Genomic DNA, 27,952 nt, shown 5'->3' on the forward strand with positions numbered 1-27,952 from the left:
CTGCAGGTGGAGGATGCACTCTCCTACCTGGACCAGGTGAAGATTCGCTTTGGCAGTGATCCCGCCACCTATAACGGATTCCTGGAGATCATGAAGGAATTCAAGAGCCAGAGGTAAGGTAACAGAGAGTCCTGTGGCACCTTTAAGACTAACAGATGTATTGGAGCATAAGCTTTCATGGGTAAATACCCACTTCGTCTGAGGTAAGGTGACCCCCCCCCCCCCCCCCCCCCCCCCCGTCCAATACCCACTCCTACAGTGCCCTTCCTCTCAGGTATCCTAGAATATTCTCCTGCTCCTAGCACTCCTCTTTAGGACCCCAGACCTTAATGCCAGCACCCACCTTTAAGAACCTCCTCATTGCTCATCCCCACATAAAATACCCCCCAATATTCCCCTGCCTCCGTTCCCATTTTCAGCACACCTTCAGCAAAATCTGATCATCACACTTCCCAAGCTCATGCAGGAAACATGCTTCTTGGGTTCTATGAGATTATGCAAGAATTAAATTCCAGATATAAAGGGGTCCATTATCCCCTCCCCAAGAGGGTTCCAAATCTGCTTCTAGAGCACCCATCCCAACACCATTCATCCGGATGGAGTCAATATCCCACAATTTCCCAGGGCCATAATTCCAGGAAGACAATAAATCTTATAACTCAGCTCACTCAGGGAACCCAAATCCTAAAAAGGGGTGAAGAAGCCAGAACTTGTAACACCCAAAACACTAGGAGTGAAGGCAGGCACATCCCCTTCAGCTAATCCACATCCTTGAGTCTCCATCTGGCCCCATAAGCAGAACCATCACTTTGGGAGGAGCTTGCTGATGATTGGGAATCTTTCACTTCATTTGGGCCTACTAGTTCTGTTGGTCTTTTAAAGTGACATGGACTGTCCAGAATAGTGTCATGGTCAGACACTGGTGTTCTGTAGTATTGGGGCTAATGAATCTAATGTGTGCCTCGTTTGGAGAGTTCAGTCTTTAGACTGGGGAGGATGGGAAAAGGAGTTTCTTCGGACATCTGGCCTTAACCTTGCAAAATATATAAATTGTATGATCAGTGTTTAGATTCAGGGAGGGGAACTATTCTTACTGTGGAACATGCATACCCAGAGAGTTGGAATAATTCAACCTGCTGTATTATAATTGCTGTGACTAAATCTTCTCTAGGAAGCCACAAAAACTCTGGACAGTTTATCATTGTCTTCAGGGGAGTTAATGTTATCTTGATGTTTAAGTCTATCCAATTCCCTGATTGCTAATAAATGTTATTGCAGTTCTTACTATTTCTGTATCTTACCTTTTATTTTGTGACTTAAGGTCTTACATGGAGTTAACAGCCTGTTCTTGGTTCTAGCATTGATACTCCTGGTGTAATCAGGCGGGTTTCTCAGCTGTTTCATGAACATCCCGACCTCATTGTAGGATTCAATGCTTTCCTCCCTTTGGGCTACAGAATAGAGATTCCAAAGAACGGGAAGTTAAGTATACAGTCGCCACTGGCTAGTCAGGTATGTTAAAATGCTTGGATTAATTTAAATTAATCATAATGTATCTACAGGTGACATACAGGGTCTGCATAATAGATGAGTTGATTTGCCTTTATTACAGTTTGAAAATATGTTTTACAAGTTGTTCAGATACCATAGCAATAGGTATGAGAATGTAAATAGAATAGAATTTCTTTAAGAAACATTTAATAGTTTTAGTCTGCATTAAAATGAAGCTCCCACACAAGTTGCCACTGCAGGCCCAGTACTTCAATCAAATTAGAAAGTTAAAAATCATGGCTGGCTGGCTGTGTATACACACATTATTTAGTGAATCTTTATAATCGCACTTGAATTTAAACTTGAAAAACATGTTTGAAAAGATCATATTTCCACATTCCCATTAAGATGCCTGCACAGAACACAAATTTTTACATGTTATTCATTTGTATCATAAGAATTGCCATACTGGGTCAGACCAAAGGTCCATCTAGCCCAGTATCCTGTCTTCCGATAGCAACCAGTGTCAGGTGTCCCAGAGAGAATGAACAGAACAGGTAATCATCCAGTCATCCATCGCCTGTCACCGATTTCCAGATTCTGGCAAACAGAGGCTAGGGTCACCATCTCTGCCCATCCTGACCTTTCTATCCTCTATGAATTTATCTAGTTCTTTTTTGAACCCTGTTATTGTCTTGGCCTTCACAACATCCTTGAGCAAGGAGTTCCACAGGCTGACTATGCATTGTGTGAAGAAATACTTCCTTTTGTTCGTTTTAAACGTGCTGCCTATTAATTTCATTTAATGACCCCTTGTTCTTGTATTAGGAGGAGTAAATAACACTTATTTACTTTCTCCACACCAATAGGATTTTATAGACCTCTATCATATCCCCCCTTAGTCGTCTCTTTTCCAAGCTGAAAAGTCCCAATCTTATTATCCAAGTGTTCAGATACAGCTGTGATGGATGTAGCATTAGAACGTAGATAGAATCATACCAGACTTTGCATCTATTTTCACAGTTGCAGAGTTTGAAACTTAAAAATCTTAGCTGAATTTTGTTCAGAAGCCTCTGGTTTTAACTCTAATCTCTGCCACCTGCTAGTCTTTCAGCTCTCATGTTCTTTGATCTCTCTATCACTCAGAAACTTGGCATTTCTGAGAGCTCTACTGTTGAACGTGTTTCTTTAAATCTACAATTCCTGCGGAATAAAGCAATGTTAGTACAGAGTGTTTTGTATGTTCTTGGCATCACTACTTTCTAAAGTGCAGAGGATAATGGAGTGACAGTCACAAGCATTAATGAGTCAGTTACTGTTGAGGGAAGAATGAAAACAGAAGAGCAGAAGCAGTGGTGGCTTGTCTGTTTTTTCATGGACATTTGGTCATTGAATTTTGAGTACTTTGTGTTTCTTTGTCAAGATCATTGCCATTGGGTCCAGGTACAACATTTGAAAATCCCTTGATTTATGAGTCTAGCTCTGGTGGAAGAATTGTTCATGAAAACTGGACCTGAGAAGGCACTCACCCTTTGATAAAAGAACACAAAGAACAGTGTGTGAGAATCTAATGATGAAGTTTGGCCTTATTGTGCTGAAAATGCCTTCAGATGTTCAGAGACTTACAGGAAACTCGTTTTGCTCGCTGGATCCTGAAGCAAAATTACCCTGTGGTGTGGAAATACAAGGGTTTGTGGACAACTGAGACTTGCAACTGGAAAAAATACTTTCAGAGGTTATCTACAAGGCCCTTTCTGTGAATCTCCTTATCAGAGATGGTTCCTGTATTTAACATATTTTGAGTTTCTCTTGGAATCAGCTACAAATGGACACTTCTTCCATAGCTAGTTAATGTGGTTTTGGTCAGCCTGGGACCAAGGAACCATATGCTCCTATAACAGGGGTGGACAAACTTTTTAGCCCGAGGGCCACATCAGGATTGTGAAACTGTATGGAGGGCCGGGTAGGGAAGACTGTGCCTCCCTATCTGCCCCCTCCCACTTCCAACCCCCGACCCATCCAACCCCCCCACTCCTTGTCCCCTGACTGCCCCCTCCCGGGACCCCCCGCCCCAGGAACCCCACCCCCTATCCAACCACCCCTGTCCCCTGACTGCCCCAACCCCTATCCACATCCCCGACCCCTGACAGGCCCCCAGGACTCCCACGCCTATCCAACCGCCCCCACAGAACCTCCGCCCCATCCAACCGCTCCCTGACTGCCCCCTGGGACACTCTGCCCCTTATCCAACTCCCTCCCTGCCCTCTTACCATGCTGCTCAGAGTGGCAGGACTGGCAGCCGCGCCGTCTGGCTGGAGCCAGCTGCGCCGCCTGCCCAGAGCCAGCCATGCTCCCTGTGCGGCAAGTTGAGGCTGCGGGGGAGGAGGGACAGCAGGGGAGGGGCCGGGGGCTAGCCTCCCTGGACGGGAGCTCAAGGGCCGGGCAGGATGGTCCCGCAGGCCGGAAGTGGCCCGAGGGCCGTAGTTTGCCCACCTCTGTCCTAGAAGCTATTAAGAAATCAAAGGTAAAATTGGACCGAAACAAATTGCTTGTAATGCTCAATTGCTTAGAAAAGTGGCTTTCAGGCAGTATCGTAAGCAAGAGGTGGCATAGAGTCTGCATGGCACTACAATTGACCAAATTTTATGAATACAGATTCCAATGAGCTTGACTGCTAGGAGCTGTTAAGTTTCTGTCCACTGATTGACATCTGTAAACTGCAAGCAAGAAGTTCAACTGTCATTGGTTGGTCATTGGCCTATTTTAAAACAGCGATTTTTCCTGAAAATTTAGACACTCAGTAACGTACATCAGACTGTCTGCTATGCAACGTCATGGTATAGCTGCACTACTAGGAGCTCTCAGAACTTACCTTTATCCATTAGTGAAAAGAGGGACTTAGAAAGCCTTTGACTGGTGTGGCAGGACAGGGCTTGGCTGTGAAGGAGATGTTCTCGGTATTGAGACTCTTTTTAAGTTATTTTATAGGGGCTGTTACAATAAGGAAATATAGCTCTGTTTCTTGCTACATCACATATTTAAACACTTCCTTTTTATTATGTCACTGTAATTATTTTTCTGTAAAGAATGTATGTTCAACATACTTCATACACCAAACAAGTCAATAACCAAAATATACCAAAACTGAACTACAACAGCCCATGAGTCTTTGCAAACACAGTCAAGTATATACAACAATTTCTTTTATTCTGTAAGTGTCCAAAAGTATGGAGCAATAATCTTTAAGAGATCTGGAGAATTAAGTAAGTGTTGGGGATATCTACCAGTCACCCTGATAAAGGCTAGCAAACTGCAGAGTGCAATCCAAACCCATTTTCCCTTCAAACATAAGTGTCTGTAAATAAAACAAGAGTCTTGAAGTTTAGCTGGTTAATGTTGGCCTTTGTTATAAATGATCAAAGTTGAAGCTTCAAAAGTGAAGTCTCAGTAATGTTCATACAGTGGGGTGCATCAGATGTGAAAATCCTCTGAATAATTACGTTTAAGACTTTCAGGTACTGTAAACATTTGTCTGAAGCTCTGTTCTCAAATAGGTATGATGGGAAGAGCTCTTTAAAAGCAATGTTGGACTTAAATGGAAAGAGAAGTGAGAGTTTAGCACTATGGCTAATGGTTTCTAATTGATCGTCTTAGTAAAAGAGGTCAAGAAATTTATGGGTCAGTTAAATCTTTTACTGTGCAATTAACCTTTCCCTAACTGAACAGTTTGTAAATATGCATGATAATTTTAATGAACATGTTGTACGTCTCTTTTTATTGGAGTCACCAGCTTGCATTACTTCTATCACTAGGTGTCTTCAGAGCCTGTTCCAAGTGCTCACCCGGGTGGTGGGTTATTGTTACATTATTGCCAGGAGAATTCCCACAACCACAGTGACTGCTCTGAAGACTTCCGGCAGCAACTTCCATACAAAGAAGATAAATCTCAAATCTCCTTGGAATCTGATTCTGTAGAGTTCAATAATGCAATAAGTTACGTGAATAAGATCAAAACCCGTTTTCTTGACCATCCTGAAATCTACAGATCATTCTTAGAAATTCTTCACACTTACCAGGTAGAGTTCTGGCAAATAAGATATCATGGGTCAGTATTGTGGCTGTTTGAACCTGCAATGTTAAATTAAATTTGTTCGCACAGTACTGTTTTATTGTGATTTATAAATCTCCCCCAACTTCAGCCTCTCTCAGACAAATGTGGCACTGAGAAATTCTTAAGCATAGGCTTTGTATGTGGATAGGGAATGCTTAGGGTCTGTCAAATGCTTGTCATCTCAGTAATGTGGTGGTGCTACAGGCTTCGGTTTGAAAAGAGAGACAACTGATTGAAGCTGTACAGAAAGTATTTTTTGTTTTAAGCTAGGTGATTTTCTTTTACCATTACTAATGTTCTATTTTTAAATGCTTTGTATCTGCTAACTGAGTGCAGTGATTAGATCTGCATGCCCACGGAAGGACAACAGTTTGATAATTGACTGCTGAGCCCTGAGGTCTAGGACGCCAACCTTGGATACCCTACGTGGTAGCACGTTGTGCTGCTACAAGAATGCTAGGCCAGCTGATAATTATCTAAAGCTTTTTCCTGTATTTGACTCATGAATACAGTGGGTTGTCTGTTCCAGTTTCCTTGCTAACTGAAGTGCATTACTGTAACAGTTTGTTTAATGTTTCTCTGTAAATTGGCAGAAAGAACAGCTGAACACTAAAGGCCGACCCTTTCGAGGCATGTCGGAGGAAGAAGTGTTTACTGAAGTAGCAAATCTCTTCAGGGGACAGGAGGATCTACTCTCTGAGTTTGGACAGTTTCTCCCTGAGGCTAAAAGATCTTTGGTATGTGTTTTGGTAGTATAAGGCAAAAAAGATAGAACAGTGTGACAGTCTACTCTGTGTTTATGTTCTAGTTGGATAATCTGCATAATGTCTGAATAAATACCCTAAAGAATAAAGTTATTTGCCCCTGCAGGACTGAGATCTGGGCTGGGAGAGAGTGCATCAGGGTGAAGAGACTGAGAGAAGGGTTGATTTGGTGGAGCGTCTGTGTACCTTTCTCTCAGAGCAGTTGGACAAAGCACAGTAGAGATAACCAGTCTCCTGAGATGGAACAGATAGTAAACAGCGATGTGTAAATTCTTAGAAGTTGCTGCTCTGTGGTGCTATTGGCAACAGCTAAAAAATCTCTGCCCCCCAAAAAAGTATGCTCTGAGCCTTCTGCCTTGGGGAGAGTAGAGCCCCTTTGAGGGGTATCTTGTGATAGAGTACTGGGTGAAAACAAGCTACCTTTGGATGCCAAATAGGCCATGTCTAAATTGGAGGGGATTATTTTGGTGGTCCACAGAGATCCATGTGGTTAAAACCATTATTTGGTGGGCTGTCACTTTTTCCTGTGACTTTCTCTGTCACCACGACATCATCTGACTGCTCTTGCAGCATCTCCCCTATGGCTGGGAAAGTCAAATGAATGTTGTCCTCGTTTCCTGCTCTTGGAATTTCTACTCTACTAAATCCTTAATACTGAATGAAAAAACTTTAGGGATAAAAAAATCTTTGAAATTCCAGAGATGTGGAGAAAGATTTGACCCTTGGAACAGCTCTAGCACAAATCTTATCGATCCTTCTGATGCCTGTTTCACTCCAGGGCCCTGTTAAGATCCTACCACTGGGTCCTTCTCAAGATTTTCAAACTAGCCTTGTAGCTGTATGTAGAGCTGAAACAATTGAATATAACTTAATGTCTTACTAAAGAACTAACATTCAGTATTAAATTTTTTTAAGGGGTTAATTCTTGCTATTCCAATGGGTTGTGCTTGTATGTGATATGTGTAGTGGTGCTACATCACTGCAAAATATTGTTATAGAAAAACTGACTATCAGTGTTTGAACTATGCTCTCACTATTTGTTCTTTATAGCTAGGTAACTCGTTTAGTGAAATCTCATGTCCTCTAGTCTGTTCAGATAAATGGGGTTCTCTATTTCTGAGGAACTAATAAGAGCAAATTGAAAACATTGTCTTTAATTTAGTTCACAGGAAATGGGCCATGTGAAATGAACAGTGTCCAGAAAACTGATCATGAAAAAAATCTGGAACATAGTAAAAAGCGATCCAGACCACTACTGCTGCGTCCTGTTCCCAGCCCAGCAAAGGTATCTTGTTGCAAACAGACATGTGTACTGTTTTCATACTTAGGCATTGCTATAACCTGTGCTGTATGAGATAATTGCTCTCAACTTTCAAATTCTACTAAGAGCGTGTCATAGGGCAGCCTCAGCTGGGTGCCCTCCAGTGCCAGGCCATGGTATGACAGCCATGGATGCCTCAGTTTTCCCGTCAGAGTCCCCAGAAATAGGCCTTAAGTATATGTAGCCCTTTCAGGGTTAATTACTAAAGTCCTGTATACATAAATCATAACAAGTCCCACAGCCATAGTCCGGACAGTACATTAAGTAGATCCATAGAATCTCTCTGGATAGAAATTCCATGCTTGCATTATAAGAGTAGGAGTATATTACCAGCCACCTGACCAGGATGGTGATGGTGACTGTGAAGTGCCCAGGGGGATTAGAGAGGCTTACAAAGGCAGAAAATGCAATAATAATGGGCTATTTCAACTGTCCTCATATTGACTGAGTATATGTCACCTTGGAAGGGGATACAGAAATAAAATTTCTAGACTCATTAAATGACTGCTTCCTGGAGCAGCCAGTCCTGGAACCCACAAGAGGTGAGGCAATTTTTGAGTTAATCCTACATGGAATGCAGGATCTGGTTCAAGAGGTGAATACAACAGAGCCATTCAGTAATAGTGATCATCATGTAATTAAATTTAAGATCCTTGTAGGGGGATAAAATGCCAAAGAAACTCACCATGGCAGCATTTAACTTCAAATAAGGGAACTACACAAAAATGAGGAAGCTAATTAAATGGAAATTAAAAGGAACAGCCAGAAGCGTGAAATGCCTGCAAACTGCATGGAAGTTATTTTAAAACACCATAATAAAGGCTCAAACCTAATGCATGGCCCATTTTAAAAAAAGGACCCAAAACTGCCACCATGGGTAAACAACTGAGTAAAAGAAGTGGCTAGAGGCAAAAAGGCATTCTTTAAAAACTAGAAGTCAAATCCTAGTGAGGAAAATGGAAAGGTGTTAAACTCTGGAAAGTCAAGGGTAAAAGTATAATTAGGCAGACCAAAAAAGAATTTGAAGAGCAACTAACAAAAGATACAAAAACTGACAGCAATTTTTTTTTTTTTAAAGTAAATCAGAAGCAGGAAGCCTGCAAATCAGTGGAGCCACTGGACAATTAGGGTGCTAAAGGAGCACTCAAGGAAGACAAGGCCATTGTGGAGAAACTAAATGAATTATTTGTACCAGTGTTCACTGCAGAGAATGTGAGGGAGATTCCCACACCTAAGCCTTTCTTTTTAGGTGACAAAGGTTGAGGAACTGTCCCAGACTGAGGTGTCAGTAGAGAAGGTTGTGGAACAAATTGCTAGATTAAACAGTAATAAGTCACCAGGACCAGATGGTATTCACCGAAGAGTTCTGAAGGAACTCAAATATGAAATTGCAGAACTACTAACTGTGGTATGTACTCTCTTGCTTAAATCAGCCTCTGGACCAGATAACTGGAGGATAGCTCATGTAACACTGATTTACAAAAAAAAAAAAAACTCCAGATACAATCCAGGTAATTAAAGCCTCATAAACCTAACTTCAGTTACCAGGCAGATTGGTTGAAATGATAGTAAAGAACAGAATTCTCACACACAGATAAAGACAATATGGTGAGGAAGAGTCAACATGGCTTTTGTAACGGGAAATCATGCCTCACCAATCTATCAGAATTCTTTGAGGGTGTCAACAAGCATGTGGACAAGGGTAATGTAGTTGATATAATGTACTTAAATTTTCAGAAAGCCTTTGACAAGGTCCCTCACCAAAGGCTCTAAAGCATAGTAAGCTGTCATGGGATAAGAGCGAAGGTCCTCTCATGGATCAGTAATTGGTTAAAAGATAAGAAACAAAGGATTGGAATAAATGGTCAGTTTTCATAATGGAGAGCAGTAGATAGCGGGGTTCCCAAAGTATCTTTACTGTGACCAGTGCTATTCAACATATTCATAAATGATCTGGAAAAAGAGGTGAACAGTGAGCTGACAAAAGTTTGCAGCCGGTACAAAATTACTCAAGATAGCTAAGTCCAAAGCTGACTGCAGAGAGTTAGAGAGGGATCTTATAAAATCGGGCAACTGGACAACAAAATGGCTGATGAAATTTAGTGCTGATAAGCGCAAAGTAGCGCACCTGGAGAAAAATAATCATAACTATCCATACAAACTGATGGGTTCTAGATTACCTTTACCATTCAAGAATGAGATCTTGGGAGTCATTTGTAGATAGTTCTCTGAAAACATCATTCTGTATGCAGTGGTGGTCAAAAAGCTAATATAATGCTAGGAACCATTAGGAAGGGGATAGATAGTAAGATAGGAAATACCATAATGCCACTATATAAATCTATGGTATGCCCACACTTTGAATACTGTGTGCAGTTCTGGTTGCCCCATCTCAAAAGAGATATATTGAAATTGGAAAAGGTACAGAGAAGGGCAGCAAAAATGGTAAGGGGTGTGGAACAACGTCCATACAAGGATAGATTAAAAAGTCTGTGACTGTTCAATTTGGAAGAGAGACAACTAAGTGGGGGATGGTATAGAGGTCTATAAAATCATGACTGGTGTGGAGAAAGTGAATAGGGAAGTATTATTTACCCCTTCATGTAATACAAAAACTAGGGGTCACACAATGAAATTAATAGGTAGCAGGTTTAAAAGAAAAGAAAGTACTTAACACATTGCACAGTCAACCTGTGGAACTCATTGCCAGGGGATGTGAAAGACAGAAGTATAACTAGGTTCAAAAAAGAATTAGATCAGTTCATGGAGGATAGGTCCATCAATGGCTATTAGCCAAGATGATTAGGGACACAACCCCATGCTTTGGGTGTCCCCAAACCTCTGACTGCCAGATGCTGCGACTGAACATAACGGGGATGGATCACTCAATAATTGCCCTGTTCGCTCCCTCTGAAGCATCTGGCATTGGCTGCTGTTGGAAGACAGAATACTGGGCTAGATGGACCATTGGTCTGACCCAGTATGGCCATTCTTATCCTTAGAATCTCTCACCACACTCACCTCACCAGTAAAATTCCAGATATCACCATGCCTTGACCCCAGTCTTCAGCCTTCTCTGGCTTCAACTCCCGACCCCAGAGAGCCAGCAGGCATCTCCCGCTGCTGCACTCCGCCTTCAGCCCTCTCCAGCCTTCTGTGCCCATCACTCTCTGGTGCAGGAACATCATCGGGCTCGTTTCTCCACTAGCTTCCTGACAGTTTCACCCTCTTGCTATGGAGAGTCTGCAGAGAGCTTCTTGCTTTATGCAACTTTGCCCAGACACCACCTCCAGTCTCCTGACTCCCAGGCAACTCTCAACTGCCTTCTCTCTGTCTGTCCACAGGCATTTCCCCCATTGATATGGCCCATGTGCACTCTCATAAAATCCCATTAGGAGTCAGTTGACAAGTCATAGGTGCACTGTCCTCTTTCCTCTTAAAGGACTAGTGCCAAACATGAAGGGGAAAGTAAAAGAATCCTTATTTTTTAAATAAATAATGGGGGCAGGGAAATGGTGTTGAAGACACTTAACAAAGGGAAGTTGAAAACTGTTTGGACAAGTGCATTGTCCCTTGATACAATATAAAGTTACATATAAGTGCTAAGTATCAGGAAAATGAGGACTTGATAGAAGGACTGAATTGGGCCTCTCCCCTTGAATAACTTGCTGTTTCCTGCAGGATTATACCCTATCATTTACCTGTCGTGCAAACCTGTTTTGTTTTTGCTCGGGGTCATTGATACAGACCTCCATGGAGGGTGTGATGTGGCAAAGCTAGTTTGTGATTTTTTGGAATAAAGGCTCAGAGCAAGGGGTAGTTACAGTTCAGTAAAATGGAAATTGCTGGTATTTGAATCAAAACCACTGAACTAAAAATATCGAACTTTTTCAACAGAAGAAAATGAAACTGCGAGGTACCAAAGATCTGTCAGTTGCGACAGTGGGAAAATATGGAACGTTGCAGGAGTTTTCTTTCTTCGATAAGGTCAGTGATCTGGCCTCGTCCTGTGGCATGGTCTTGCTTTCAATCGGATAGGTAGCAATTGACTGGTATTCTACGACTCCCTCTATGGTATAGTAGAGTCCATTAAGTAACAGTTTCCTAACAAATGGAGGAGTTTTGGGAGGACCCTGAGGGAAACGCATACTAGTATCTTCTTGTGTGTGTTTTCTCTGCTTCTCAGCAATTGTGAACCTCATAGTAGTGTAAATCCTGTTACTAAACTACTGTTTATAACAGGGCACTTCTGTATGCATGCTGCTTCCAAGGTTCCGATGAGCATATGAATTTATTGGCTCTGTGCAAAAAGGCTTAGACCCTTTAAAATATCAGCATAAAAATAAAGCTAGTATACAAATGATATGAGAGTTTTTATTTTCCCTCTCTCTGCCAGGTGCGCAGGGTACTGAAGAGTCAGGAAGTGTATGAGAACTTCCTCCGCTGTATAGCACTCTTCAATCAGGAGCTAGTGTCAGGCTCAGAGCTTCTCCAGCTAGTCACCCCATTTTTAGGGTAAGTGAACTTGTCTTTCCAGTGACATGTAGGGTGTACCTTTTAAACATTTGCTATGTCACTTTTTCTCTCATGCTTCAACATTAAAACCTTATGAAGTCAAAGGTTTCTTCTGGGTTAGCAATGCCAAAATTTTAGGAATCATTCAGACAGAGGAGAAATAAAATCTGACACAACTTTTAGTCCATAAAGTCTTAGAACAATGCTATAAAACAGGCAAATAGCGGTACCTGATGGAGGCCAATTGAGCTGTTAGCCCTCCAAGAGAAGGGAGAGTGTCTTACTGCAATGAACAAAGACTCCTTCAGCAGGTTAAGGAGTGGTATTGATGGGATTCTGAAGGGAGTTCTCTCTAGCCCTCCACCAAGAGGATGGTTGAAAAGAGCCTTAAGCAGAGTGATTGATTAAAGCAGATAACATTATGGAGAGGGAGTTCTTAGGGCTGTGTCAAGAAAGTCCTAGCTTTCAGTTTAGTTTTGACCATGGTCTGTATGAAATATAAGAGATGGTGAAGAAAGTAATTAATACTTAATGGACAAAACAGACAGAATGTGATGATGTGGAATATAATTACTCACGTATGTCTGTTCATTTTTTAAGGAAATTCCCAGAACTCTTTGCACAGTTCAAATCCTTCCTTGGAGTGAAAGAGCTTTCATTTGCTTCTCCGCTGAGTGACCGATCTGGGGATGGAATGAGTCGGGAAATTGATTATGCTTCCTGCAAACGCATAGGATCCAGTTACCGGGCTCTTCCAAAAACCTATCAGCAGCCAAAATGCAGCGGAAGAACGGCCATTTGCAAGGAGGTACTCCAAGCTTAATACCATTGAATCCCCGGTCTGCAATGACAGCCTTTCCCAAAGCAGGCTAGTCAGTGCCCTCCACATACTGCTTTCTTATGATGATTTAGGGCTTCTCTGAAACATGGACATTGCACCAATTTAACTTAAATCACTTTGTTTAAACTGGTGCAACTTTTGTATGTAGGCTATTATACTGGTTTAAAACTGCTTATGTCCGTTTAGGTTGCACCTGTAAATTTGCTAATCTGAGCTAAACTGCTATAAATCAGGTTTATATGGAGATAAGAGTGCCACACATAAAGTTGCTCTGGTTTAACTAAATCAGTATAAAATCACACCTTTCATTAAACTGGTACAACTTATTTGTGGACCCACTCCTTGTCTTTGATGATAGGTAGAAGGGGCAGCGGGAATGGGGGAGAGACGTTTTATTTCACAGCATAAAATGAGTTTTTCAGCACCAGGTATGAAGACAGACTTTGTAGCATAGTAGACCAGCAAGTCACCAAAAAGCAAATTTTGAGGCAAAGCCTAAAAAAAATATCCTGTGTAAGCAGGGTACAATTCTAGTATGGGGTCATTCAAAGTTGGCTGTGTTCAGTGATAGATAGGGCCCTACCAAATTCACAGCCATGAAAAACGCGTCACAGACCGTGAAATCTGGTCTTTTGTGTGCTTTTACCTTATACTATACAGATTTCACGGGGTAGAGCAGCGTTTTCTCAAATTGGGGGTCCTGACCCAAAAGGAAGTTGCAGGGGGGGTCACAAGGTTATTTTAGGCAGGGGGTCATGGTATTGCCACCCTTACTTCTGCGCTGTCTTCAGAGCTAGGTGGCCAGAGAGTGGTGGCCGTTAGCTGGGTGTCCAGCTCTGAAGACAGCACCCTGCCAGTAGCAGCACAGAAGTAAGGCGACAATACCATATCATGCCACCCTTACTTCTGTGCTGCTGCTGGCGGCAGCTCTGCCTTCAGAGCTGGGATCCCGGCCAGCAGCTGCCGCTCTCCAACTACCCAGCTTTGAAGGCAGCAGAAGTAAGGGTAGCAGTAACACACACACTCACTCACTCTCACACTCACTCACTTTTTCCGGTCAGGACCCTTACAATTACAACACTGAAAGTTCAGATTTAAATAGCTGAAATCATGAAATTTACAATTTTAAAAATCCTATGACTTTGAAATTGACCAAAATGGACCGTGAATTTGGTAGGGCCCTAGTGATAGGGGAAGTGAACCCTGTAGGTTTTGCTTACCAGTTTGTGAAGCACTTGCTGCCTTTTGTTATAAAGGAGCATTCTGAGTCAGAGCATCTTGGCAGACAGTGGGAGTTGGGTTTAATAGAGCAACCCTCCCACCCTCCGTGGCACTGGCATTTTTGTCTCCATTATCACCAGTAGCTGACTATTACAGACAAACATCTCTTCCTCCTTTATGAAACAGCAGCAAAGGACACCTTAGAAATCTTTTGAACAATGTCTGGGTGCAACTGTTCACATGCACAATGTCTGAGAAATGGTCAACACTGACATTTTAAAATTCTGGCACAGTTCATTGGCAGAAATACCTAGCTAGCTACCTGCTGATAGAAACACTGTTAATATACTACTTTATATTTTCCCTTGTAGAGGTCCTACCAGGTCCTCAGGAACAGGTCCTATTTTATAGGACACTGTAGACTGTTGTCTTTGACTCTATTGTAGGTGTTAAATGACACCTGGGTCTCGTTTCCATCCTGGTCTGAAGACTCTACATTTGTCAGCTCAAAGAAGACTCCCTATGAGGAGCAGCTGCATCGCTGTGAGGACGAACGATTTGAGGTGGTTCTGCTGTTCAACTTAGAACTTTGCAACTTGGTCTCCTGTTCATGTGACCAAGAGCCTTGAAATTATTTATAGTTAAGGCTATGTTTACGTCACGGAAGTCACAGAAACCGTGACTTTCTGAGACCTCCGTGACATTTTCTTCCCTGGGGTTGGAGCTGTCAGCAGGCAGCCCCACAGTTCTCAACCACTGCTGGCAGAGGGCCCCCAGCAGCTCCTAGCTGGTGGGAAGCAGGGACCCCCAGAGCTCCCAGGTGGCGAGGGGACGCCCTGTAGCAGCCCAGCTGTAGCAGGTGGCAAGGGGGTCTTCCCGCTGCAGCCCGGCGGTGGGGGTATCACAGAGCCCCCAGCCGCTGTGGGTGATGGACCCCCTCCTTTCCCATTTCACGGATATTTCTAGTAAAATCATGGACAAGTCATGGGCTTCCATGAATTTTTGTTTATTGTCCGTGATTTTTACTAAAAATATCTGAGACAAAATCTGAGCCTTATTTATAGTCAATAGCCAAATGCTGAACGCTTTATTAGTAGAGCCCTGAAAATCCGGGGATATCTGCTTTATATCCGTGGACCATTTTTGTGGATTGTGGATAGATACAGATCCAAATTTTATATCTAAAGCCCTGCAAATCTGTTGATATCTGCGGATGTGGATATCCACAGGTCATTTTTGTGGATTGCAGATCAGATGCGGATACAAATTTTGTATCTGAGCAGGGCTCAATTTATTAGTTAACTCTTCTTGCTGTGTCAGTCCCTCCCCTTCTTTCTACTTTAGCTTTAGTGTGGGCTTGCTTTCCCAAGGCTGCTTTTCTCCAAAGTTAACCATTTCACACTTCTCCCCAGTAGTGGTGATTGCTTTGTACTTCTCCAGCCTGGGGGGAGGAGGCACGAACACCATAATGCCACTGTGTGTATCACGGGAGGGAAAGGTTTCAAGAGCTTTACGTACTCTCCTTTTCATGCAGGGCTCAGAGGTGCCCCTGCTGGTACTCTTGCATGTGCTGTAGCTTTAAATATTGCTTTTGGTGTAGAGGATTTTATTTCTAAGCACAATCTCTCTCTAAACCAGATATGATGTCAACTGCATCATAGGACCCTGCTTTGCCAAGGGCAAATGCAGCAGAAAATAGCCCTTAAGGAAATCTGTGGGCCAATTTTACAATTGAAAGTACTGTCGGAGCGCTCCACCTAGTGAGAATCCTCACTGGAGCCCGTGACTCCTAGCCAGTGGACACTGAAATACAAGTACAGATCTGAGCATAGAAGAAGAGAGCAGAGACCAGCTGCTGAATCCTTTCTTACGTTGTTATATCGTTTGTGAACTTTAACAGTTGGATGTTGTCTTGGAAACCAATCTGGCCACAATACGCGTGTTGGAGAGTGTTCAGAAAAAGCTGTCTCGGATGTCTCAAGAGGATCAGGAGAAATTCCGATTGGATGATTGCTTGGGAGGAACGTCGGAAGTGATCCAGCGCAGAGCCATCTACCGTATCTATGGTGATAAAGCACCAGAAATCATTGAGAGTCTTAAGAAAAATCCGGTTACTGCTGTCCCTGTAGTTTTAAAAAGGTAACTCTTTCTTGGGTTCACGTATCATTTCTATCTAATTAGCTAATGTAGTCTTTGAAAGCTTGTTGTTTCAGAAGTTAATTACCTATTTTCATCTCGTAGGATTCTAACGCAGGACAGAGGTGAGCAATTAATGGAATATCTTTACAAAATCACTTCAATATAATAGGTCACAAAGATATTAGCTGACTCTCTTAGCCCCATCTGAGAACAGCTTAAACAATGCAAATTATGACAATGCACTGTTGCTCTTGCAGTAACAGTATGTATGTTTCAGTAGAAAATAGCCCACCACAAACTTTGTGATGATTGTGTAATATGGGGATAACTGTAACAAGATCCCTGCTTCTCCTGCCATGAAAAATGTTAAATTGGTTTTCCATTCATTTTATAAGTAAACCAAGCTATTCCTTTAGTTCTGTGGGGCTTTGCCATTGTTTGGTTTCAGCTAGGATTCCTTCTCAGATAGCTTTCAGTATTAATGTAGACATCTACAAATACATTTTAAAATTAAACTTTTTTCAAATCCTCTCTTTGTAGGAAGCATTATATAAAAAATGCTTATAGTTTAATTGAAAAGCTAAGTAATCGTGTAAAAGGTTTCAGATACCTTTGGTATTAACATGTATGTTTTTTTAATTCAGTCTATAATACAGTTTCTAGTGCATGACAATCAACTGTTTCACCCTCAACCTTGTGAATTCTTCACACTTGCACACTGTATTGCTCTGTAATGGAGCCGTGAGAGGGGCTCCTTTGTTAGGGTTATGCTCATCCCCGGCTTGCTGAGAAAAGTTCCTTTCGGCACTAAAACTTCTCTTAGTCCCACTTAGAGGAAGGGAGGATTTTATTTTTTGAAAATATGAGGTTAATTGGACGTGTCATTTTGAATGAGATTTTGGAATAGTGGGGGTGAGGGGGTGTATGCCTTTTTTTGAAAGTTCTAATTTTTTTTGTCCAGTCATAACTGAAAAACCTCTTTATGGATTAATCTTCACTGAGAACCAGCGGATTCCAAGGGTGTGTTGTTGTTAGAGGTGATCTCTGCATGTGGTACAGCACTGTTACAGGTCCAATGACCGTTACATAACTAGTGCCATATAATCTCAACTTACATTTTTAACAGCAGGTTTTTATCGCCATTTTTCTCCAAAGAGCCTCTGCTTGCTAGGCGTGGGCATCTCATGTTGATTTTTCCCTTTAAAATTACAATTAAAATTAAGCTGTTCAGCATGTATTTTAAAAAGAGAGAAAATACGGTATCAAGCTGAGTGCCCCAAGGGTCAGTCCTGGGGTCGGTTTTGTTCAATATCTTCATTAATGATCTGGAGGAGGGTGTGGACTGCACCCTCAGCAAGTTTGCAGATGACACTAAACTGGGAGGAGTGGTAGATACGCTGGATGGTAGGGATAGGATACAGAGGGACCTAGACAAATTAGAGGATTGGGCCAAAAGAAATCTGATGAGGTTCAGCAAGGACAAGTGCAGAGTCCTGCACTTAGGACGGAAGAATCCCATGCACTGCTACAGACTAGGGACTGAGTGGCTAGGCAGCAGTTCTGCAGAAAAGGACCTAGGGGTTACAGTGGACAAGAAGCTGGATATGAGTCGACAGTGTGCCCTTGTTGCCAAGAAGGCTAACGGCATTTTGGGCTGTATAAGCATTGCCAGCAGACTGAGGGACGTGATCATTCCCCTCTATTCTGCATTGGTGAGGCCTCATCGGGAGTACTGTGTCCAGTTTTGGGCCCCACACTACAAGAAGGATGTGGAAAAATTGGAAAGAGTCCAGCGGAGGGCAACAAAAATGATTAGGGGGCTGGAGCAGATGACTTATGAGGAGAGGCTGAGGGAACTGGGATTGTTTAGTCTGCAGAAGAGAAGAATGAGGGGGGATTTGATAGCTGCTTTCAACTACCTGAAAGGAGGTTCCAAAGAGGATGGATCTAGACTGTTCTCAGTGGTACCAGATGACAGAACAAGGAGTAACGGTCTCAAGTTGGGGGAGGTTTAGGTTGGATATTAGGAAAAACTTTTTCACTAGGAGGTTGGTGAAGCACTGGAATGGGTTACCTAGGGAGGCGATAGAATCTCCTTCCTTAGAGGTTTTTAAGGTCAGGCTTGACAAAGCCGTGGCTGGGATGATTTAGTTGGGGATTGGTCCTGCTTTGAGCAAGGGGTTGGACTAGATACCTCCTGAGGTCCATCCAACCCTGATATTCTATGAAAATCAGTCCCACCCTCCAATTGTTCTCTCCCTGGTGCGTGAGCTTTTAACTTCCCCCATCCCCAGCTGCCAAGTCTCCTGTTCTGAATCCTGGCTTCTGGCAGCCAGCAGCTTGGGACAACAGCCATCTATGGCATCTTCACACAACACCCTGCTCTGTTCCTGGACCCTGCTCTGTGACAGCTTCTTTAGTGCCTGTGAGGAAAATTTAGCTCTGCCCCTCACTTCTGAGCCATTTCCACTTCCCAGCATATCTGCCTGGTCAGATGGAATTGTTGTATTTAAGACAGAGACGGTTAGATGGAGATCTCCTAGGACCCGAGAAAATTGTTCCAGAAAAAGGAGGGCAGAGTTAAGGTGTGTAGCCCTAAGGATTAATCGGCTTGTCTGTATAAATATATCTTTCTTATAAAATCAGTATTTGATGTATTAGATTTATAGATTTTATATTAAAAGTAAGTTTAGCTGTCATGCAAGAGACTTACCTACTAACCCACCCCAAATCAGGCTACAGGCGTAGGCATCTCTACTGTGGATTGCCTGAGCTTCTGGCACTTAAGAGGTTTTTTAAACTACAGTATTTTATATTCCCAGCCATAACCATTCACCAAAGTTTTTTTGTTTGTTTTTCTTTTCCCCTGGGAATACTGAAAGTCTTGCTGTGTCTCAGCAGGCTGCTTTTAAAACATTGTGTGTGAATTTCTGTGGTATGGTTTTCAAATTGTCTGTTCTGCATTATGCAGGTTGAAAGCAAAAGAGGAGGAATGGCGGGAAGCCCAGCAGGGCTTCAACAAGATCTGGCGGGAGCAGTATGAGAAGGCGTACTTAAAGTCCCTTGACCACCAGGCTGTCAACTTCAAACAAAATGACACCAAAGCCCTGCGCTCCAAGAGCTTGCTGAATGAGATTGAGAGCGTCTACGATGAGGTGTATATGTTAACAAACAATCGATCCTGTCTGTTTATATTGTTCTGTATTACGGTAATGCCCAGAAGTTCAGATCAGAATTGGGTCCCTGTTGTGGGAAGCGCTGTACAAACATAGAGGAAGATACCATCCCTACCCTGAAGAGCTCATAATTTAAGATGACAAGAGTGGGTGAGAAGAATGCTTGAAAATATATATAACTTGTAGATAAAAATGTAAGAGAAATAGCATATGTAATCCCATAAATATCCCCTTTCCTCCTCTGTCCCCCAGCCTAGCCATTAACACTTGGCTGATCTTTGTGTGTGTGTTGTGGTGGGAATGGCTCTTGAGAATGGATTGGAAGGATCTTACTTGTTTGTCTCTTGATTACAGCATCAGGAGCAGCATTCAGAGGGGAGAAGTGCCACCACGAATGAGCCTCACCTCATCTTCATCTATGAGGATAAACAGATTCTAGAAGATGCAGCTTCACTCATTAGCTACTATGTGAAACGACAGCCCACTATCCAGAAGGAAGATCAGGCCACCATTCGGCAAATAGTGCATCGCTTTGTACCGGAGCTGTTTTTCTCTCAGCTCCCTGACCCCAGTATTTCTGAAGAGTCGACTGATGAGGATCGAGAAAACCATCAGGGACAGAACCTGGATGCTCCTGAGCTACGAAAGAAACATGTGCCTGGGCCTCCAAGCAGCCCTCTGGAGGAGAAAGCTGGATTCCGTGATGCCGCTGTTGCTGAGCCTCACAAAACTCTGGACGATGTTTATAGTCTGTTCTTTGCCAATAATAATTGGTATTTCTTCCTCCGTCTTCACCAGACTCTCTGCTCAAGGCTCTTAAAGATTTATCGTCAGGCTCAGAAGCAGCTTCTAGAGTATCGGACTGAAAAGGAGAGGGAGAAACTCCTCTGTGAGGGAAGGAAAGAAAAGTCCAATGATCCAGCCATGGAACTGAGATTGAAACAACCAAGTAAGAGCATTCTGCAGTCTGGAAATTATTTTGCTGTTAGCATTCTGAGTGCCTTATGCAGAGGCCACTTGCAATGACTGAGACCAGCTGGCATGAATATGAGGAATATAGATACTGAGACCTCTCCAGTGTCTGAGAATTATGGATTCATAACTAATGTTACCTGCATGTATTAACCAGGATAGTTAGGGGATAACTTACAAGCCAAGGGACACATTTTTGTTCATTTAGACCTCTTCAAGCCCATTGGCTGTTGTTCGATATATACCTTATGTCTTCTATGTAGGTATTTCTAGAACATGGGAAAACACTGCTATGAAGTGTCTTGGAGTTTGTTGCTTACATTTAAAATACATACACGTGTGAGAGTTGAGTCAGGCACTGCCCCAGTGACCATTTCAGATAGTCACACTGTTCTCATGGGGTCTTCTGTGTGCTGTCAGTGGCATCTTGAAAGATGTGGTTGGTGCTGCACTTGAAGTGTCTTGCTTGTGTCTAAAAATATTCTTGGTGCCAAATGTCCTAGATCTAGAGCACAGTTATCTCTTCTGTCCCCTGTCTCGGGGCCACCCTCTGCCTCTTGTGTGCAGTGACTGCTGTTTTCTCCTGCCCAGGTGAGGTGGAGTTGGAGGAATACTACCCAGCATTCTTGGATATGGTGAGAAGTTTGCTGGATGGGAACATTGACCCCACGCAGTACGAGGACACTCTGAGGGAGATGTTCACTATCCACGCCTACATCGGCTTCACCATGGACAAGCTGGTGCAGAATATTGTCCGTCAGGTAATTGTCTCTCAAATCGTCTCTTAGTGCTTCCACAGCGCAGTTAGTGGACAACCCCTCCTTGTCCTATTGATAAACAGGTCTGTCTGTGTGTATGAGAGAGCTCGCAAAGGTCAGGGTAAAGGTGAAGAGGAACTTCACCTTAGAGTGACACTTGGAATGTATCTCCTGGTGAGACAGGCATTCAGCTCTCCGTTTCCCTCCCCGTCTCTCCCTAGCTTAAAAACCCTGAGTATCACAGTTTAAAGGAATTGGCATTTGAAAATCTAGGCCTGTGGACTTGCAGCTTCTGTAAGCTTCAGTATTCCCTCTTTGGTTTATATAGTACCATTAGGGTTACAAGGTATCCTGAAAACATAAGAAGCCAAGATTTCTCCTGAGGTGTTTATACAACTGTTAGTAGGTGGTGGGGAAAAAAGGCAGAGGAAATAGTCAAAGGAAACAACTATTGGTAAAAACAGGAGAAAATGCAGTTTGTGAGCTGAAATTCCTATGGCCAGTTAACTTAGAACTACACATCCCATTGATTTCTCTGCTGGTGACACTTGACTGTCCCCACCAGAGCCATTGGGAAGCTCTGATTACGAGTTGAGTTAGACGATTCACACTCACTAAATTATCAAGCTCTCCATTACCACTTTAGCAATTAGATGTTTAAACAAATGCTTTGACTTGACTGCCCCTTGCTCCCTCTGTTACATTCATTGCAAAATGGGAGCGGGGGGCAGAGGTAAGGGAGTAGTGTGGGTTGCACCAGTGTATGTAACACTCTTGCTAGAAACTTGCTGACTCCCTTTTCTCTTGATAATAGCTTCACCATCTTGTGAGTGATGATATCTGCCTGAAGGTTGTAGAGCTCTACTTAAGTGAGAGAAAGCGAGGTGCTGCTGGAGGCAACCTATCCTCCAGGTGTGTCCGGGCAGCCAAGGAGACCAGCTATCAGTGGAAGGCTGAGCGCTGCATGGCAGATGAGAACTGCTTCAAGGTGAGAGCTTGCTTCAGGGGAATTACCCGCAGCAGAGGGGAACCAGACTGGGGTGGTGCAGACAGCAGCAGTCTGATGCTCTCCTGATAGCCTAGCTCCCAAGAGATGAGCCGAATCCTGTTACTTAGGGCCAGGGGAGTTTAATTTATCTCTTGGATCAGATGGCTGGGGAGTTTTCCTATCTTTGTAGCTCCTAGCCAAGGAGGCTGTGACCAGGCGCCTGCCAGAGAGTTTGCTCCTATTCAGACACGCAGGAAGCCATTGAGTGAATATATTACTTTTCAGATAGTTCCATGGGGGCATGTGGCACTTTGGAGGCAAATAAAAAGACAAAGCTCTTTCCTGACAGGGCAGTGGGCAAGGAGAGGGCTTCTGCCCTCTCAGCACAGCATGAATGCTGGCTGCACTCAGACCTAGGCAAGTCCAAAAGGGCGTGGTGAGTTTCAGTGCTAGGGTTAGAGTTTGGAGGCTTTGTGGACAGTGAATTTCAAGGAAGGATTTGAATGTGGAAGGATGGAGTCTTAAGGCATCTTTGCAGAGGGCCCAGGAGGTTAGTTCCAGGGGGACTGGTGGGGAGGCAGAGGGAAGAGATGGTGCTTATAGTAGCCAGCACAGGTGTTAATCAAAGCTTTGGAGCGTGGTTCTAATAATAAAGATCGAATTAAGAGGAAAGTCCTGTAGAGGAAGGACAGGCAGCATTTGGCAACAGTTTGGACAGGCATGAGCAAGTGTGAGAGAAGCCTGATATAACATCAGGGTGGTGAGGAGGATAGTGGAGCAATTAGCAGTATTGGAGGGCGAAGGGTCAGGAGGAGGACTGGAAGGAAGGATGGAGCTTTGTTTTGATGTATTAAGTTTGAGGAGTTACTGTGCCAAGGGTGATGGGGCAGGCAGAGGAGCAGGTTTCACAGAAGGAGGGAACACCCAGGGTGAGTGGGGGAGGGCAGAGCTTGAAGGAACATCTGCATAAAGGTGGTATTGAAATCCCCAAGGACACAGTGTAGAGGAACGGAGAAAGTGGTAGCAAGAACTGAGCCTAGGTTTGTGTGTGGTCAAGCATCAGGGTGCCATGTTGTATATTCACCTCTTCTCCAATCTGTCATGTTCAGCTGAATTTCCATGAAAATTCAGCACACTGATCTGGGCTCCTGCCCAGCTCTGGAGGCTGCAGGTGACGTCCCCTGTGTCTCACTTCCTTACAGGTAATGTTTCTTCAGAGGAAAGGGCAGGTGATAATGACCATCGAGCTACTAGACACAGAAGAAACCCAAACAGAAGACCCTATGGAGGTTCAGGTAATTAAGGTGCAAGGACTATGGAGTCACCTCTGTGCCACTGACAAAGGAGGCTGCCAGGAATGTTCTCTTCCATTTCACTCCAAATTGTGGGACAGGCTTTCCCAGGACATTGAGTGTACTTGGGGTAGAGCATGTGGAGGACTGTGTGTCCTTGATATAGAGGCTGCTGATACAGAAGTGGATTTAAACGCAAATTGGCTCAGGGTGGTTGGGTTAGGTACAGGCAGCTTTAAAAGCAGCCTAGAAATACACTATTAGGGCAACTGAGTTTATTCTGACTGGGGAGATATGACTTGGAAACGGTCTTTCTTGTATAGCACTTGGCTAACTACATGGAACAGTACGTTGGGGTGGAGGGCGTCCCAAACAACCAGAACGATGGCTTCTTACTGAAACCGGTCTTTCTGCAAAGGTGAGCTCTCCCCTTTCCCTGGTGTCTTGCCCACAACAGCTGGTTCTGCTGCTGCCCTGTGTGTTGAGATTATTTTGGTTCTATTCCTGTGTGGAAGAGTCCCTTAAAATTTTATTTCTCTTGCACTTTCCATCCCTAGCAACTCAAAACCAATATACTGTACACACCGTTCCAGAGAAATACAGATAGTCTGGGGTGCAGGTTTGCAGCCAGTGTGTGGCGCTCTGCACAAGGGCATTGAGGGCAGCACTCAGGTTTTCACAGACTACAGAGTGTACAATAAGGAGAAGAGAGTAGGACTGTCTTCTAAGCAGTCCCTCTTTTGGGGGGGAATTTAAGGCCTAATCCCTTCTGCACTTCATCACAAAAGTGTGCCAACCTTGGGGGTAAGGGGATGGTCTGGAAGCAAAGTTCCTGGGAAGAGCCAGGCATAGGAATGTGAATTTCATGCTCTGATCTTTAGTGACTAGGAGGGTGGAAGTTGAATAGCCAGGGATTTTAAATTACTTCATAATACTTGGTTTTGTCCTAGGAACCTTAAAAAATTCCGCAAGTGGCAATGCAAGCAAGTGAGAGCTCTACGGAGTGAAGTGAAGAGTTCCTGGAAGAGGCTGATCGGGGTGGAGAGTGCATGCAACATGGACTGCAGGTTCAGGCTCAACACCCACAAAATGATGTTCATCATGAACTCTGAGGATTACATGTACAGGCGTGGTACTCTCTCCCGAGCCAAGCAGGTGCATGTCCTGTTATTCTCTCAACAGCTCAGGCACTGGCAGAGATGGGGAACTTGAGCTGCGAGACCTGCAGTGACAGGAGTCTCGTGGCTGAATTCCTACAGACTGCTCCCTGGAGTTACATCTCCACATTGGCTGAAATAGCAAAGGAATTGGTAAATGCTGTATAGTTTAGTTTCCTGGCCATAGCTTTACCATGCAAGCTGCACAGGAGGATAGTTCCATTTAAGAAGCAGAAGCCTCTAGAGGCAGGTATAAGGGATATGTGCTTCTCTGGTTGTTTTAAAGCATGAATGTCTCAAGTGTCCAGAGAGCTGAAGATTTAACCTTCTCCCCTATGAGCCTTTCAGTGACCTTTACTGTCCTTGTCTCAGGTGCAGCCCATGGTTCTGCTCAAGCACCACCAACAGTTTGAAGAGTGGCACAGCAGGTGGCTAGAAGAGAATGTTACAGTGGAGGCAGCAGAACTGGTTCAAGACTGGCTCATGGGCGATGAGGACGAGGACATGGTCCCGTGCAAAACAACTTGTGAGACGGTGAATGTCCATGGGGTCCCCGTGAATAGATACAGAGTCCAGTACAGTCGCCGTCCAGCCTCACCATGAGCAGAGACTCATCCACGTGACCATGCCAAGCAGGAGCTTTACCGGCAAAACACTTTTACTCTGAGAATAGTGGTGGGAATGCAATGTATGTATTAATGATATTTATCCAAACAGCATTTTACTTTGGGTTATGATGTATTTTCCATATGGCATAGAATTGTCTCCTCGCAGTGTAATCCTCCAGCTATGTCATCGTGAAGAGAGCTAAAGCCATTCCTGGAAGAGGGCTCTTAGCATTGCCACTCTGTACAGTAGCTTTCTAGCTTCAGCCTACCACAAGGTAGCCGGCGTGGGAAAGGCTGAGCAATGTGGGCTGGCTACTTGGGGGGTGCCAAGCGCTCAGCTCCAGAAGAGCTGCCAATGGCTGCTGCGTTGGAGGGACAGGGCACGCTGGCCTGGCTGCTTGCAGGGTGGCTGAGGGGGCTGCATGCTCTAGCCAGTGTAGAGCATGATGGGTGCTAGAGCTGACACTGGCAGCTGCTTCCTCTTTTTGAAGTGTTTAATGTTTCATGTCCCTCTGCATTTCATGCCATGCCTCAGTCTGCAGAACTTCTTAATATAACCCCTCAGGGCCAGTGGGCCCAGAGCACTCGGCACAGATCACTGGCTTTGCCATGGGTGCGGGTACTCAATTGCGTTATCTGTTTATACGAATGAAGCTATGAATGCCGCGTGCATTACTGCTGCTGTGGTGAGGAAATGCCAAATCTTGAGACATCGAGGGAAATGAGACCCTCGAATTTTAAAACAGCTAGATTGGCTAAGGGTTTCAGAACAGGCGCTAATCAGAAATGGCTCCATGGGCTGCATTGCTGAGCAAGTGAGCCCGGGCACATTCTCTGCCTCCGCAGAGAATTCTGTATTGGATCCCCTGTCAATCTTTATAAAACGGTGTCATGCTGCAATATCCTGCCTTCTCATTTCAGGAACTGCTTGAAGCTGGAATAAAATCCATGAGGAGGTCTGGGTTTTTTGTTTGTGTTTTGCATGCTGATTGACAGCCTCTGGAGACTGTATGTTGCAGACACATATCTTAGTACTGCTGGGATAATAACACTTACAAAGTGGATCAGTAGATGGAGCTCTTAAAGCATGTTTGCATTGGCTTGGAAGGTTTCCTAGATGCTGCTCTTTTGCTGATGTCTGTACAGATGCTCTCTTTTGCAGTGACGCACAGAAATGTGTATTCAGAGGAGGATTCTGTCCAGGCTTAAGCAGTGTAGACAAGCTATTCCATTGACACTTTCTGCACTTCCTCCTGAACTCTGCCCCCCCCTCAAAAAAAAACACCACCCACCCACCCACCATGCTCCGAACCACACAGAACTCTACATTCGTCTTCTGACTTAAACCTAGCAAAAGGACCAGAAAGTTCAGAGTCAAGGCAGCCCTGCAGCCCCATCCTCACTTCACTTGTGTATTGCAGGAGCCTGGGAATAGCACATAATCCTGTGTAAAATACGTGGTGTCATGAGGCAAATCTAGCTTCTTTTCAGCCCTGACTCCAAGGTCTCCTGGCCTTTGGGGGGGAATTGGACCCCCTAATGTGTTTGTTTCTGTGGTTTGGTTTTTATGGTTATAATTTCTGCTGGACCCAAGTAGCAGCCTATGGGAGTCGTGCTGTGTTTACCCCATTGTACTGCATTTGGTTTTGCAGTTGTCTCACTTGACAGCAGAAGAAATGGGCCATTTGTGCACATTTGACCTAAAACTGTACCAGTTGTTTCTTTTTTGCAAGATAATCTGTGACCGTTTGGCATTTGTGGCCACATGCACATCCATTGCCAGCAGTGCGCTTTGTACCATGAACCCAGATTCTCATTGTCCAGGGCTCAACTGATGCCAGTGGCAGAAATGATATGAAGGTTTTTTTCAAAGCCCTTGACTTGTTTTAGGTAAGGGATGGAGTTCTGTAAGAGGTTAGGATAGATCTGACTAGTGCAACATCCTCTTTTGCCTCTACACAGCTCTACAAATGCACCTCAGTCCTGTTCAACACTCTGCTGTCCCAAGCAGAGATGACCAACTGTGCCAAATTTTGTTATGGTTTTGTGATACAGACAAATGTTTACTAGAAAGTAGCTTGCAACTTGTGGCTTAAAATGCAATTGATTCTAAGTCTCCCAGGGTGCGTAAGGCTAATACACGCATGGACCCTGGTCAGTCTCCCCAACATTTTTAAGTGTACTTCAGGTATTTTTAAGCATCCTTATTTTGTAAACCTTAATTTATAATCTGAATGGATTAAGTGAGAATTTCATCCTTTACAGCACTATTGTCTCAAATGTGATAGTAGCAAATGATGTGAATGAAACAAGTGGGTGGTGCCAATGTGTTTGAGAGCGGCCTGCTAACGTTTGAGATTTCAGCATTTGAACGCTGTCTATCTTCTAGCATGAAATTGATTAAAGAAAGTTTGTTCTTCCATTTTTTTGAAGGATCTTTGCTTTGGGGCTTGTAATTGCTTTGCCAGCTCTTTGAATGTAGTTTTTTTTTAATATTTATTTGCACATTCAAGTAAAATAAAATATTGATTTTAAAAGTCAGCAGCTCTCACTGAGTTCTCTGTTTTAAGTGAGTTTAGAGCTGGTGACAGCCCTGGA

At 43.7% G+C, this 27,952-nt stretch overlaps 1 protein-coding gene across 1 annotated transcript; it reads left to right on the plus strand.

The window, feature by feature from the left end:
* SIN3B (SIN3 transcription regulator family member B) lies at window positions 1-27,895 on the plus strand (the record flags this gene model as incomplete). The annotated part of the gene is made up of 18 exons (XM_024194211.2): window positions 1-113; window positions 1,359-1,512; window positions 5,304-5,567; window positions 6,196-6,339; window positions 7,529-7,651; window positions 11,585-11,674; window positions 12,084-12,202; window positions 12,803-13,010; window positions 14,711-14,827; window positions 16,165-16,403; window positions 19,375-19,558; window positions 19,934-20,528; window positions 21,143-21,312; window positions 22,124-22,297; window positions 23,500-23,592; window positions 23,913-24,007; window positions 24,540-24,744; window positions 25,119-27,895. Coding segments are annotated over 18 exons (3,318 nt in total), but the record flags the coding sequence as incomplete, so codon positions are not given.
* Between the last annotated feature and the right edge of the window lie 57 nt (window positions 27,896-27,952).

The sequence above is a fragment of the Terrapene carolina genome, unplaced genomic scaffold (assembly GCF_002925995.2).
Source record: "Terrapene carolina triunguis isolate 2854851 unplaced genomic scaffold, T_m_triunguis-2.0 Scaffold194, whole genome shotgun sequence".
Classification (NCBI taxonomy): domain Eukaryota; kingdom Metazoa; phylum Chordata; order Testudines; family Emydidae; genus Terrapene; species Terrapene triunguis.